The sequence below is a fragment of the Etheostoma spectabile genome, chromosome 23 (genome assembly GCF_008692095.1).
Source record: "Etheostoma spectabile isolate EspeVRDwgs_2016 chromosome 23, UIUC_Espe_1.0, whole genome shotgun sequence".
Classification (NCBI taxonomy): Eukaryota; Metazoa; Chordata; class Actinopteri; order Perciformes; family Percidae; genus Etheostoma; species Etheostoma spectabile.
The window spans coordinates 19,200,587-19,216,809 of record NC_045755.1 but is presented as its reverse complement, the minus strand read 5'-3'; the positions used below and the strand labels follow the sequence as shown (position 1 = coordinate 19,216,809).

The window sequence follows — 16,223 nt, the reverse complement described above, 5'->3', positions numbered from 1 at the left end:
ATGTCGAAAAAGTCATAAAAAAGTCATGTATAGCTGTCGAAAAAGTTATAAAGATAGATATAAGTCTAGTATGCATGTCGAAAAAAGTCATGTATAGCATGTCGAAAAAGTCAGTATAGCATGTCGAAAAAAGTCATAGTATATAGCAGTCGAAAAAGTCATTGTATAGCATTCGAAAAAAGTCATAGTATACATGTCGAAAAAAGTTATGAAAAGTCATAGATGATCTGTCGAAAAAGTCAAAAAGTCATATAGAGCATGTCGAAAAAAGTTATGAAAAAGTCATAGTAAGCATGTCGAAAAGTCATAGTATGTCGAAAAAAGTCATGAAAAGTCATAGATAGCGGTCAAAAAAGTTAGAAAAGTCAGTATATCATGTCGAAAAAGTGATAAAAAAGTATGATAGATGTTAAAAAAAGTCTAAAAAAGTCATATATCATGTCGATAGTCATAAAAAAGTCATAGTATCATGTTGAAAAACACAGAAAGTCAATAGTAGCATGTCGAAAAAAGTCATAGATAGCTGTCGAAAAAGTCATAGTATAGCATGTTGAAAAAAGTTATGAAAAGTCATAGTATAGCATGTCGAAAAAGTCATAGTATAGCATGTCGAAAAACCATAGTATACATGTCGAAAAAGTCTAGTATAGCATGTCGAAAAAAGTCATAGTATAGCATGTCGAAAAAGTCATAAAAAAGTCATAGTATAGCATGTCGAAAAAAGTTATGAAAAAGTCATAGTATAGCATGTCGAAAAAGTTATAGTATAGCATGTCGAAAAAAGTCATAGTATAGCATGTCGAAAAAGTCATTGTATAGCATGTCGAAAAAAGTCATAGTATACCATGTCGAAAAAAGTTATGAAAAAGTCATAGTATAGCATGTCGAAAAAGTCAAAAAAGTCATAGTATAGCATGTCGAAAAAAGTTATGAAAAAGTCATAGTATAGCATGTTGAAAAAGTCATAGTATGTCGAAAAAAGTCATGAAAAAGTCATAGTATAGCATGTTTAAAAAAAATTATGAAAAAGTCATAGTATAGCGTTTTGAAAAAGTCATAAAAAAGTCATAGTATAGCATGTTGAAAAAGTCATAAAAAAGTCATAGTATAGCATGTCGAAAAAAGTCATAGTATAGCATGTCGAAAAAGTCATGAAAAAGTCATAGTATAGCATGTCGAAAAAAAATTATGAAAAAGTCATAGTATAGCGTTTTGAAAAAGTCATAAAAAAGTCATAGTATAGCATGTTGAAAAAGTCATAAAAAAGTCATAGTATAGCATGTCGAAAAAAGTCATAGTATAGCATGTCAAAAAAGTCATAAAAAAGTCATAGTATAGCATGTTGAAAAAAGTCATAGTATACCATGTCGAAAAACGTCATAAAGTCATAATATAGCATGTCGAAAAAGTCATAGTATAGTATTTTGAAAAAAGTCATAGTATAGTATGTTGAAAAAAGTCATAGTATAGCATGTCGAAAAAGTCATAGTATAGCATGTCGAAAAAGTGATAAAAAAGTCATAGTATAGCATGTTGAAAAAAGTCATAGTATACCATGTCGAAAAACGTCATAAAGAAGTCATAGTATAGCATGTCGAAAAAGTCATAGTATAGCATGTCGAAATCATAGTATGCATTTCGAAAGTCATAGCAGTCGGAAAAGTCATAGTATAGCATGTCGAAAAAAGTCATAGTATAGCATGCGAAAAAAGTGATAAAAAGTCATAGTATGCATTCGAAAAAAGTGATAAAAAGTCATAGTATGCATGTCCAAAAAAGTGATAAAAAAGTCATAGTATGCATGTCGAAAAAAGTCATAGTATACATGTCCAAAAAAGTGATAAAAAGTCATAGTATAGCATGTTTGAAAAGTCATAGTATAGTTGTTAAAAAAAGTCATATATAGCATGTCGAAAAAGTCATATTATACATGTCGGAAAAGTCATAGTATACATGTCGAAAAAGTCATGTAGCATGTCGAAAAAAGTACCTTCGAAAAAAGTGATAAAGTCATAGTAATACCATGTCGAAAAAAGTGATAAAAAAGTCATAGTATAGCATGTCAAAAAAAGTCATAGTATAGCATGTTGAAAAAAGTTGTAGTATACCATGTCGAAAAAAGTCATAGTATAGCATGTCGAAAAAGTCATTGTATAGCATGTCCAAAAAAGTGATAAAAAAGTCATAGTATAGCATGTTGAAAAAAGCCATAGTATAGCATGTCGAAAAACGTCATAAAGAAGTCATAATATAGCATGTCGAAAAAGTCATAGTATAGTATGTTGAAAAAAGTCATAGTATAGCATGTCGAAAAAGTCATAGTATAGCATGTCGGAAAAGTCATAGTATAGCATGTCGGAAAAGTCATAGTATAGCATGTCGAAAAACGTCATAAAGAAGTCATAATATAGCATGTCGAAAAAGTCATAGTATAGCATGTCGGAAAAGTCATAGTATACCATGTCGAAAAAAGTCAGTGTAGCATGTCGAAAAAGTCATAGTATACCATGTCGAAAAAAGTCATAGTATAGCATGTCCAAAAAAGTCATAGTATACCATGTCCAAAAAAGTGATAAAAAAGTCATAGTATAGCATGTCCAAAAAAAGTCATAAAAAAGTCATAGTATAGCATGTCAAAAAAAGTCATAGTATAGCATGTCAAAAAAAGTCATAGTATAGCATGTCGAAAAAAGTCATAGTATAGCATGTCGAAAAAGTCATTGTATAGCATGTCCAAAAAAGTGATAAAAAAGTCATAGTATAGTATGTTGAAAAAAGTCATAGTATAGCATGTCGAAAAAGTCATAGTATACCATGTCGAAAAAAGTCATAGTATACCATGTCGAAAAAAGTCATAGTATAGCATGTCCAAAAACGTCATAAAAAAGTCATAGTATAGTATGTTGAAAAAGTCATAGTATAGTATGTTGAAAAAGTCATAGTATAGTAAGTCCAAAAGAAGTCATAGTATAGGATGTTGAAAAAGTCATACTGATCCTCAAGCGATCAATCTGCTGAGGAAGATTAAGAGGGGGGGGGGGGGGGGGGGGGGGGGTGTGTGTTACTACAGCAGCTACTAAACTAATAGACGTCCCGGTGAGGTTATCTCATCCACTGCTAAACTAGTTCGGTGAGTTGAGACAAAGTCGGTAAACATTTTGATGTACATGAATTTGAAGTCAGTTGTAGCATATACACTCACCGGCCACTTTATAGGTACACCTGTCCAACTGCTCGTTAACACTTATTTCTAAGCACCAATCCATGGCGGCAACTCAGTGCATTTAGGCATGGAACATGTCCAGAGAATCTCCTGCAGTTCAAACCGAGCATCAGTATGGGGAAGAAAGGGGATTTGAGTGACTTTGAACGTGGCATGATTGTTGTGCCAGAAGGGCTGGTCTGAGTATTTCAGAAACTGCTAATCTACTGGGATTTTCACGCACAACCATCTCTAAGGTTTACAGAGAATGGTCCGAAAAAGAAAAACACCAGTGAGCGGCAGTTCTGTGGGCGGAAATGCCTTGTTGATGCCAGAGGTCAGAGGAGAATGGCCAGACTGGTTCGAGCTGGTAGAAGGGCAACAGTGACTCTAAAACCACCCTTACAACCAGGTGGGCAGAAGAGCATCTCTGAACGCACAGTACGTCGAACTTTGAGGCAGATGGGCTAACGCAGCAGAAGACCACATCGGGTGCCACTCCTTCAGCTAAGACAAAACTGAGACACAATTTGCACGAGCTCATCGAAATTGGACAATAGAAGATTGAAAACGTTGCCTGGTCTGATGAGTCTCGATTTCTGCTGCGACAGTCGGATGGAGGGTCAGAATTTGGCGTCTACAACATGAAAGCATGGATCCATCCTGCCTTGTATCAACGGTTCACGCTGGTGTGTGGTGTCATGGTGTGGGGAATATTTTCTTGGCACTCTTTGGGCCCCTTGGTACCAATTGAGCATGCGTTGCAACGCCACAGCCTACCTGAGTATTGTTGCTGACCATGTCCATCCCTTATGACCATAATGTACCCAACTTCTGATGGCTACTTTCAGCAGGATATGCGCCATGCATAAAGCTGGAATCATCACAGACTGGTTTCTTGAACATGACAATGAGTTTGGCTGTACACAATGGCCTCCACAGTCCCAGATCTCATCCAAGAGAGCACTTGGGATGTGGTGGAACGGGAGATTCGCATCATGGATTGCAGCCGACAATCTGCGGCAACTGTGTGATGCCATCATGTCAATATGGACCAAACTCCCTGGGAATGCTTCCAGCACCTGTTGAATCTATCCACGGAGAATTGAGGCAGTTCTGAAGGCAAAAGGGTTCCAACCCGTTACTAGCATGGGGTACCTAATAAAGTGGCCGGTGAGTGTATATATAGGCATTTTTGTACATTAACAAGTCAATGTCATGCCTGACACAGATCCAGAATGCAATGCATTAACTGGACAATAGTCAAAGGAGAATACGCTGCCAGAGATAACCTAAGTGTTTGGATGGAGTGAAATGCGTTACCGTGCATGGCGTGCTTCTGCCCAGACAGTAGTTTGACCAGAGCCCAGAAGGCGTCCTCTTCATTCATGTATATCAGCAGCAGAGCTGTAATCTGGCTCATGCCCTGGCAGTAGCCCACCTCCTACACACACACACACACACGCACACACACACACAAAGATTGTGTCCATGGTGGGCCTAACACTGAGTTCTTAAGGCATTATCTATTACAAAACAAGCATTTATTCTCTCTTCTGTAAAGTTTCCACCTATTGTTTTTATAGGGCCATTCGATTCTTTCACGATACACAGGTGCTAATTCTGGGTATTGCGATTCGATAGAATATTGAGAATTGCGGTTTTCTATTCCTTCTTTAACAACAAACAAAAGTTGAATAAAACCCTTCTAGAGACAATAAATCATGAGACAGTTCTAATAAGTAAATTCTTTTCTAAGAAGAATCTATGTCTGTCGGTCAGTCTGATATTTATTCATTTACTCAAAAGCAACATAACACGGATTTTCTGCCTTTTCTGCATTCGCTCTGTTTACCTGGAAACAGATATGATGTAGTTGCTGTCATTAGCACCATATAAACAGAAACTGTTTAGGTGAATCAGTAGTCAAATAAAACTGATTCTAGGGAAAAGAATTGTCTATAAAAAAAATCGTCACACCCCTTTTGTCTTATTCCATTTTCTTTCAACCTCTGAGTTCAGCGCTTAGTGGGAAATATTTGTGTCCTTTTTGCTAAATATTACTTACAAAAATGGATCCAAAACCTAAAGTAACATCTTGGAAAATCCAGTACTTCAAAAAGACTCCGACATACTGTACGTACTGATAGTAAAAGCACAGAAACTGAGCGTGTGAATGACTCACGGTGTTGTACATGGAGTAGGCTGTGAGGACGTGGAAGAGAGCCTGCTGCCTGAAAACACAAACCACACAGAGTTTAGAGTCCAGATCGTCGGCATGCATAGTGTTGCTTCTGTATTCTGACGGCACACACACACACACACACACATCTTTAACCTCCAGCTAAATCACACGTGTGCGACCGAAAGCTGCACGTCAGGTGTGAAATCAACAACGTGATGCGTGATACCCTCCGTCTGCTCTCACATGAGAATGAAGCGTGTGCCGCAGTATGTTAAGTATGCTTCCTAATTTCCCAGCAGAAGCTTTAAAACATTTCAATGGTGTTATTATTTTATTAGAATATGGAGTACATGAGAGCTGAGGCTGGTTGCTTATATATTTACCAGAGGCTGTTGTCAAACCTATGTAACAAAGCAGAAGTCCAAACAGAGAAAGGGGACATGAGCCGTCTCACTTTCATATGTGGAAACCTTTGGGGCTTTAGGAATCAGTTAGTGCAAACTTACAGTTTAATTACTCGGCGTCATTTGAATTATTTATACCTTCTCTATGCAGTTCATTAAAGCATAAAACACATCTTGCTCTAGTCTGACAGCTCACCTGTTAATTAACGTGTGAAAATGCATTTAAACCAGTTTATTTTTGCTGCTAAGTGCCAACTCCTGCTGCGTTTCTGCTCTATACTTTTCTACTTTTATAGCATATTCTGTGCTGTAAAGTTTTCTTTTCTTCATCTTTCAACATCCAGGTTAAATGATCTTGCATATACAGTATGTTTCTCAAAAAAATAGAATAAGGACTGAATTGTTGCCATGTGATCAATCCTGCTGCAGATTCATTTATCTGTTAGATGAATGAAAGACATGTACACATGTATACATGGGTCTATATACTGTATATATGTATTTTTTTATGTGTCTTTTAGTTTTCCCGACAGATACTGTATAAAATAGAATAGATACTGTAGAAAAATAGAATTTACATGGGTAAAATAAACTTGCAGACTGAGATGCTAGATCTATTTTAATATTTATAGAGGTGTTTTAAAACCAATCAGCTGTATTGCAATATTCTGACATTGTTCCATATATTTCTACTGTAGTAGTATGTATGTTGTTGTGCTAAATTAGCATACATTTTTTGTAAAATCCAAAATCAATTTAGTGGCATCTTTCATTTTGAAGGGTCCACCTTAACTAGTATTGTTAATTGATGTAATATTTCCTCCACGTTAACTAGTATTGTTAATTGATGTAATATTTCCTCCACGTTAACTAGTATTGTTAATTGATGTAATATTTCCTCCACGTTAACTAGTATTGTTAATTGATGTAATATTTCCTCCACGTTAACTAGTATTGTTAATTGATGTAGTATTTCCTTACCTTGGGAGTAAATATGTTTCCATGTAGGAAATGTTCTGTATTTGGTTTTATTTTGCGAACTGTACAATTGCCAATAAACGGCTGTGTAAACAACAGGAAGTGTGGTCAACAGTACACATTTTGGATCAGTCATTACATTAGCTGACACTTTTATTGAGAGCGACTTACAACTGATATATATCAGAGGTTGCACGCCTCTGGAGCAACTAGGGGTAAAGTGTTTTGCTCAGGGACACATTGGTTGATGTATCGCCGTGGGAACTGAACCCAGATCTCCCACACCAAAGCCATGTGTCATATCCAACGCGCCATCTCCCCCACCTGACTCAGGCTTTAATATAGTTTCCACAGGCGGTAATGTCGCTCTAGTTATTGCTATGGGAGAGTAAAGGGTGGATGTTAATGCAGCAGTAAATTCTGGAGACACCCACTTGACATCGTAGCGATTCATGAACATGATGTGGTCCCTGTAGGTGCGGTTCACATCCAAGTCAATCTGACGGATGTCGGGGGACACTCCTCTGGCTCGGGCTTTTAGTTTCTGTAGACGACCAGAAAACACACACTTAAAAACCAAGGTCAGTATCAGAGGGAAGAGACTCCGAGGCAGGGGTGTCAGACTTAATTTCACCAAGGGCCACACCGGAAAATGAGAATCACATCAAGGGCCAGACGTGTCGTTTAGCGACACGCTCTTATTTAATCCAAAAAGTCAAATATTTGATGTCCCATACAGTGTAGTTTTCTCATCAACAGTTTAGTCGACATAAAACCCTAAAAAAATCCTGAGCCATCAAGCAAATCAAGCAAAACAATAATTACATTTTTTTGAAGTAGGCTACCACACAGCCGACGCACAGCAACCTGTTTCCCAGCCTGAATATGCAAAGTCTCTGGTTCTGGGGGGAATTTCTGACTCAAAGAAAAAGTCAGAAATCTGCCAAATTCTGCTTCTAATATCAGTCTTTTTGGTTTGATGCACACTATGCGGTCCAAAATTGATTGTGAGCCTAAATTGATCTGCGGGCCGGATCAAAATTTGCAAGGCGGCCGGATTCGGCCCGCGGGCCTCGAGTTTGACACCTGCACTCCAAGGAGACTCCTTAAACATCGGGTTGATTACAATCAATACTTTTTTTAAGAGATGAAACATTTCTTGAAAATACAAATATGAGTCTGCAAGTTAAAGACAGTTATACAAATATAACTAACATTCACATTCACAGCCTTGCAAAAAGCTTTTACACCAAATATTAGTCTGAAAAAACAAGTCTGGAAGAATTTCAATGGTGAAGCCAAGTTTTTGCCAAACTGTATCTAATTATAATGTTTATTAATATACTGTTTATGGATCCCCAGTGGGGAAATTAAAATGCACACTCTGTTTTTGTTGGAAATCCCTACACACAGGTCTGAAATACACACACATGCTTTGGCTGGGCCAAAATCTTCTGTCTCGACATACTGTAGGTCTGACTACAACCTTTTAAATATCTTTAAAACAATATATATCACGACATATTGTATGTTTAGGATATATTAATATAAATAGTCTATGTGAAATAACCACATGGTAAAGCCTATTTGGGTATGCTGTGTGAATTAAATACTCGACAAATGAGAGTATTATTTTTCATTTTATTTGGAAGTGCAAAATGAACATTAAGTGCAAAGATCAGAACAAAAAGTGTGTCAAAATATCGCAAATATTGCTTTAATGCAAAATCGGCCGCTGTTTTTTGGACACCACTGTAAAAACAATATTTTCATAGTGTGAACACTTTTCCGTCAATAGTTTAGAAAAACACTAAATCCAGTATTCTGCATTGCTTAGCATTTATCTCAAGTGGTTAAAGGGGGATCCAGTTTTATTTTACTCAAATGTTACATCTTCCCTTATGCTCGTATGATGTTAATTTGAGGTGAAAGGTTTGAAAAGATACGTACATTAGCAGTCTTTATTGTATATTTGATGTCTTTGCGTCAACCACATTGAATTCAATATCACGCAAAAGATCAACTGGATTATGATCGACAGAAACCTTTTCTTTTACAGTTCATAGTTCCCAGCGTGTTTGATTGGTTTACTGTCTGCGCCCTCGGCTCATAATCCCAATCCTCTCACACAGAACCTAAAGGCAGCGATGGTATTGATCCGGCCGGCTGAACTTTCTAATGAGATCCAAAGTTTGTCTCTGATCAGACAGCGTGCTGATTCACACAAACACAAATAAGCCTCTGAGCCTGCGTCGTGCCCGCTGCGGCTCAGTGGAATCAAATAAAGCCGAGGTGCTCGCTTGGTAATCTTTATGAGGCGAGTGCTGCAACCAAGGCTGGTTTCATAAACCGGGTGTGGGAGACCAGGACCCTCGGGTCGTCTTCTCGTTGACAAGACAACACAAGGATTTGTTTTTCTGGGTCAAAATCTAATCTAAGATTGACACTTTTTTTTTTACTTTTCCCAACGTATTTGTCTTTTTTATTTATTTTTAAGGCACTTTATAGAAGTTTTTTTTCTTTTATTCACACTTTTTTTTTAAATAATTTTGTCCATTTTTTCAATGTTCATTTATATTACCCCTCCCGCCCCCCCAAATGATATAAAATTGAGTAAAACACCCAAATTCAATGGAAGTAAACTGATCATTTATTTTATGGAACCATCCACGTTATATTTTTTTGACCATGTGGTTGAAACAAACCCACATTTTCTGATACAGAAACCTTATAAACACCGGTCCAATCTGACCAGGAGGAGGGTTGAGTGTGTGCTGCGTACCTCGTAGTAGTCTTTCTTCTCCTCCTTTATTTTGGGTATGTCGAGCAGCAGACCCCATACTTGCCCTCGGAGCTGCAGGGGGATTCCCTTATAGACCCTCCTGGCCAGCTGGAGGAAAAAAAAGAGCAGGCGGTGCCTTGTTAGGAAGGCCTTCAAAGAGAAGAAGAAAACCCCTCCACATGTAGACCAGAGCTGAGAACAGGGGGTTCGATCCCTGGCCCCGCAGTCCCATGTCAAAGTATCCTTGGGCAAGACACTGAACCCCCCAGTTTCCCCTGATGCTGCACAGTGTAGATGTGTGTGAATGTTCAGGCCTTTAATTATAGATTAAATACTGGTGAGACAGTGTTTGAATGGTCCTTTCCTTCCTGACAAAAATACATTTTCTGTTGACATTTAATATAGTTTGTAGCAGTGTATTTTTTGTACATTGATTGTTTGCCAAGCAGAAAAGTTTCCCAAAGCTTCACCTCCGACCGACGAACCAAACCGAAAAACACCTCCTTGGCGAAGGTAATCTGGGATATGGGTTTGCTCTAAAAAAAAAGCAATATCAAGATGACATTTTTGATGAATTTTTCACAATTCCATGACAAGTTCAAAAAAGACAATGTTGTGCACATCTGCGTAGTTTCTGGTGCAGGACAAAAAAGTGAATGTAAAGATTTACAACCTTGTTTTCAAATCATTTGATCCATAGAATTTGGCTCCGATGATCCGGGCTGTCAATTATTCTAAAAGACGTTTTTAACTGATAGAGAATAAATATGTGATTACAGTGTACAAAAAGACAGGAAAAGGTTCAAAAGGTTGGTGCTGCAGACCACCGGGAGGCAATTGGAGACTGCCAGTTGTTAAAAAAAATATTCAGAGAGAAACCCATCAAGCAAGATGTCAGAGATGCAAACAGCGTATGCACGGATCCACTTGGCACTCTCCCTGAGCTAAAGCAGAGGGCTTTGGAAGGTGAACGCGAGCATGTGGCTGGACAAGCTCCAGGAGAGATTGTGGGCAGAGAGAGAAAGAGAGAGGGAGTTAGAGGGACTGCTATGCATGCAGAACAGTCCAAAGTAATTCAGTGCGCACAAAGAGATGGAAAATCATTCCGGACTCCGGGGCGGGGAAGATGAAGTCTTAAAACCCAAACTGCTGGAACAGCAAAGCTAATCGGAGCAGGGAATTCTCCGTCTACAGCTATTAAAACTTAACCAGCCGGAACGGTTATACAGCAGGTATGGGAGGTGCTGGGACTTTAAATGTGCTGCACAGGTGACTGACTGAAAGAAAAGGACAGTCCCTCTATTAGAGGGCTGTATTCACCAAATATCCTGAGGATAGAAGTAGGTCCCGGCTGGCAAGGGTTAGTGCAAAGTCAGTTCTGTGGTTGAAGAGTTATTCACAAGACATTTCTGAGATAAAACAGGCTCCTACATCTGTTAGAAGTTAGAGGACGTGCAGAAGATTCATGCATCTGTAAGGCCCCATTTATACTTTTCAAGGGTCTCATATCCGCATAAAATACATTTAAGACACTTGCATTTACTATCCAACCATATTATAATATATATATATATATATATATATATATATATATATATATATATATATTCATTAACTCTCCATATCCTAAAACAAACACATGAAAGAGTTGTAATCATGAACTACGAGCGTCTACATGGATTCAAACCGCAGAAATAGAATAATTTATAATTTATACTGTTTATGATCCCCAGTGGGGAAATTACAATTTACACTCTGTTTGTTGGTAATCACTACACACAGGCCTGAAATACACACACATGCTCAGAGTGAGTGGGCTGCCAGCTGGACCAGCACCCTGAGCAGTTGTTGGGGTATGGTGCCTTGCTCAAGGGAATCTCTACAGCTACCGAACCACACTCCGTACGGGGGACTTGAACCGACCACCATTGTCCGTGCCTCGGACTGCTACTGCCCACCTCTTCTCCCCCCCAAATGGGAGTAAAACAGACATTCCTGTTCAAGTCAACATTGTGGGATGGTCAGATCGGGGGCCATTTTTATGTCTACCATTGCCATTGCACATTATCACAGGCTACATGACACACCCGCTTCAAGATATCTCCCCCCCCCTCCCTCCTTCCTGAATCCAAATACTTATTTTAACCTAAACTGTCATCTTTTGCTAAACCTAACCAAAGGTGTGTCTTGTAGAATGTATTTCATTTCCTAGGATGGCGAAGGCATGGCTTGGCTTATTCTGCCTCTGATTGGCTTAACTTGGTATTCTTACCCAAACCAAACTAACTCCTCATGCCTAACCCTAACCAATCCAACCAACCAAGGCAAAAGTACTAGCCAATTTTATTTAAGGCGGGATTTAAATTTTTACATTATATATACACAGTATATATATATATATATATATATATATATATATATAAATTGAATTTTGTTGTTTCTTGAAAAAAGAAAAGAAACACACTATGTAAACTGATTTCCAGAGATGTGTGAGGTTATGATCAGAGGGTTATTGAAGAGTAATAAGTCAGCTGTTGTCTGTGAACTCGCCTGCATGTGATGCACATGATGTATGCGTGTGGTTTCCTTATGAAAAGGCAGACGAAATGTGAAATGATGAATGAATGATTGATGAATGAATTTGTTGGGGTTGTGTGTGTGTGTGTGTTTGTGTGTGTGTGTGTGTGTGTGTGTGTGTGTGTGTGTGTGTGAGTGCGTGCGTGCGTGTATGTGTGTGTGTGTGTGTGCGCTTGTGTGTGTGCGTGCAGAGAATCCAGAACCTACACTCCATCAACCTCCTATCACAACACTTGGGAGTCACTTCTTGGTTTTAAGTGCAACAGCCTCTGTAATTAGGCAGATGAGTGAGTCAAAGAGAACATCTGTTAAGACTAATCATCCTTCGAGAGAGAGAGAGAGAGCAAGAGAGAGAGAGAGTGTATGTGTGTGTGTATGTGTGTGTACACTTACGTGTGTCAACATTTACACTTGTGTGGATCGGTACAGTTCTAGACTTTCTCTGCATTTACTGTGTACATACTCCTTGTTTTTACAGATTTGAACTACATACTGGAACAGACCAGGTCCAACCGACCCAGACTGGAACAGACCCTATCCAACAGACCCGAACTGGAATAGACCCTATCCAACAGACCCGAACTGGAATAGACCCTATCCAACAGACCCGAACTGGAACAGACCCTATCCAACCGACCCAGACTGGAACAGACCAGGTCCAACTGACCCAGACTGGAACAGACCAGGTCCAACCAACCCAGACTAGAACAGACCCTTTCCAACTGACCCAGACTGGAACAGACCAGGTCCAACCGACCCAGACTAGAACAGACCCTTTCCAACTGACCCAGACTGGAACAGACCAGGTCCAACTGACCCAGACTGAAACAGACCTTATCTAACTGACCCAGACCAGAACAGACCCTGTCCAACAGACCCACAAAAAGACCCTAGGTTGTATTTTGGCAAGAGTCACGCTTTAAATAACAATAAGACCCTTATTTTGAAAAGCGTTACATACAGTGAAGCAAATTAGAGTGAGTATGAAGCAGCTCCTGTGGAGGCATCTGTGTGCACACCCCAGGGAGATGCTGCACCACCACGTTACCCCCCCAGCACCACAAGAACCCTGCTGACTAGAAGTCGTCACAGGTCCGATAGGTTCCTAGCATTCAGCAAACCTCGACAAAAAAACCAAGCAACATCACTTTGCATGCTGATATTTTGTGATTAAGTTACAAATCTATATCAACCAATATTGGCTCACTGCAGATATATTTGGTTTTCATGGCTTGCATGGGCATTGCTATATGCTGCTGTAAGCTAAAACAGATGTCAGGTTTTAATACAGAATACAGGTTATAACTCATTTTTGCTGAAATATGCAGCTATTGCATTTTGCCTTCATAGGGCAGAAAATTCAATTCAATGGTATTTATTGTGTCAAATCATAACACGAGTTATCTATAATTTTACAAAGACCCAACCATTCCCCCCAAGAGCAAGCATTTGGTGTCATAGTGGCGAGGAAAATATTTCTTTAAACAAGCAAAAAAAACGCAGGCGGAACCAATCAGAATAATAACCGCAAATTAAAAGAAGAAACCGAAAAGCAGCAGCAGCCACAAGAAAATTAAATGAAGAGAATGGGCAAGAATAGTAAAGGAGACCAGATTCCAGAATAAAGAAGAAGAAGAAAGTGGGACTGAGTGATATTGGACCAGGCGGGTCTTTCCAACCCTGTAAAGCCCATCTCCTTAGAGAAGGTTTATTGTGTAAAATCATAACACGAGTTATCTATAATTTACAAAGACCCAACCATTCCCCCCAAGAGCAAGCATTTGGTGTCATAGTGGCGAGGGAAATATTTCTTTAAACAGGCAAAAAAAAAAAACAGGCAGAACCAATCAGAATAATAACCGCAAATTAAAAGAAGAGACCGAAAAGCAGCCACTGCAGCGCAGCTCCTCCAGCAGCACTAGAACCCACTTCCTGCTGCTGTGCCTCTTACATGAAGGACGGGCACTGGCACACAGCTTCAGTCTCACTCACTGGGTTCACCTCATTGGCGCCACAATATTATCGCTGTTATGCTAAACGCGACATCCTCGAGCCAAATTCATGGAGTGTGGCGCGAGGCGGAGGCTGCTTTACATCTGCTCAGCTCTCTTCTTCTATCCTACCGCGGGCTAAATGTCCCCAGCAGCCAGCCAAGTGAGGAAACAAAATAAGAGACTTGTCGAGCGTGACCCAGAGCCGAAAACACGCTGACATAGAGGAGGTGGGGGGGGGGGGATCCCTTAAGCTTTAAAGAAGAAGAGTGATGTGATGGAGAGGGAAGGACTAAATACTCCACTGCTGTTAAAATCAAAGAGGAAGCGATGCTGTAGATGAGTGTCAGTGCCAGCCGGGAGTGTGTTTCACATTTCAAAGCCCACAAACCCACACGCTAAATCCCTGCTGAAAGCAAACGTACAAATGAAGGACATGGCGAAGCGCTCCAGGCAACACCACAACACAACCTGCACCTAAAAAAAGACACTAATGAAGGCAGCCATAACGTATTCCTACCACCCCCCCCCCCTTTAATGCTCCATGTGGGAGGCAGACACTCCTCTCTTTGAGGCTTTGGAACAGCCTCCCATTCCACATTAAGGCTTGTTCTATGATTGTACATTTTAAATCTAATGTAAAAAAGACTCACCTTTTCACTGGCTTTTAGCTTCTTTTCACCACTTGACTCATCTTTTATTTCCCTATTCTGCTTTTTAATCTATTGCTGATTTAATTCCCTCTCCTAACCTCCTTCTTCTCTACTTGCCTTTGGTGTCTTCATGTGAGTTGTTTTTTTTGACATTTTGTATTGTCGTTTGTTATGTACTCTTCATCTATTGTATGTAATGTTGTCTATCAAGGCAGATTTCAAACCATCTGCCATGGTTGCAGGGCTTCACATGAACTTGTTTTGCTCACCAGTCACGGTGGCTAGTGGTTTTCCAAAAGCTACTAGCCACTCAGCATTTTCACTAGCTGCTATTTTGTGGATAATTACATTGTATTTGGCTTGATTTGAATAAAGTTGACTACGGTATGCTACATTTAACTTGAAGAACCAGATCAACAACCCTTTTAAATGTAAATGAGCACTGTAAACACCCGAATAAAGACTTCATATAACACTGCCGTCATCAAACAGTCAGCTCTGAGGAAGTGTGTAAAGCTCCTTTTGTACGAAAACATGCAACCGAATAAGACACAGACATAAAAAGAGTAGCTTCTTATTGCAAAGGCTAGGTAGTGGTGGGGGTGAGGGTGGGGTAAAAGACTAGTAGAAAGTAGTTGAAATTGATTGTTCTTGCTCGTCAGGGGGCAGCTGGCACACACGCTTGGTGACGAGAAGCGGAGTGCGCAGACCAAACGTCCGCACGCTCTTCTCTGTACTTCTTCTACAAACCTATACCTTATTCGCGCGATGAACGGAGCTCTGGGGGATATTTTAAGGAATTGCCACGGCTTGCTTATCCGAAATGCCATACTCGCCAACGTACTCCAGCCGTAGGCTGCCACTGCACAAAATCCAAGCGGTGTTCCTGTGTCGGACGAGGGGCACAGTGGGGGCAAAGTACTCCAGCCACCAGTGGTTTATTATAAAAGCATGCCAACCGCCAAAGTGGCAAGATAGAGGGCCTCTGTTCCGCCATTGCCGAAATCGGCCTGCATTTGGCGGGTTGGGGGGTGTTAATGTCAAGCCCTGCTTGGTAGTAAAGCGCTTTGACTTATGTTGTGTTAAATGTGATATATAAATAGAGTTGACTGGACTACTCTACCTCGGCAGCATCGCTATCAGAGGTATTACTTCATTATTATGTTAGTATTCTCGCATTGCCAGACCTATCTCCACAGCGCTGTGGAGTAAGGTCTGGCTACGCCACACATGCATTCTGGGATCAGGAAGAAAAAATACAAATACAATACGGTTATTTAAAAATCCGATATGCAGATATATCAGATGATATATATATATATATTTTTTTTAATCCAGAAACGCGTTACAAAACATATACAGATTTCCCTAACATTAGTTATTTGTAGTTATATTTGTGAGTTCTCACTAAAATAATATGGTAATAATTAGTTTTATTGTCACAACAGAAC

General features: G+C 39.6%; 1 protein-coding gene across 3 annotated transcripts in view; it reads right to left on the bottom strand.

Moving 5' to 3' along the window:
• usp6nl (USP6 N-terminal like) overlaps positions 1 to 16,223 on the bottom strand; it is a 107,803-nt gene that overhangs the window by 11,305 nt on the left and 80,275 nt on the right. For all 3 annotated transcript variants that reach the window (XM_032505243.1, XM_032505241.1, XM_032505242.1), the window contains 4 exons: positions 9,552 to 9,659; positions 7,204 to 7,313; positions 5,388 to 5,436; positions 4,526 to 4,646 (listed from right to left, as the gene is read on the bottom strand). In XM_032505243.1, coding sequence (XP_032361134.1) covers positions 4,526 to 4,646; positions 5,388 to 5,436; positions 7,204 to 7,313; positions 9,552 to 9,659 — 388 coding nt within the window. The remainder of the gene's footprint in view (positions 1 to 4,525; positions 4,647 to 5,387; positions 5,437 to 7,203; positions 7,314 to 9,551; positions 9,660 to 16,223) is intronic.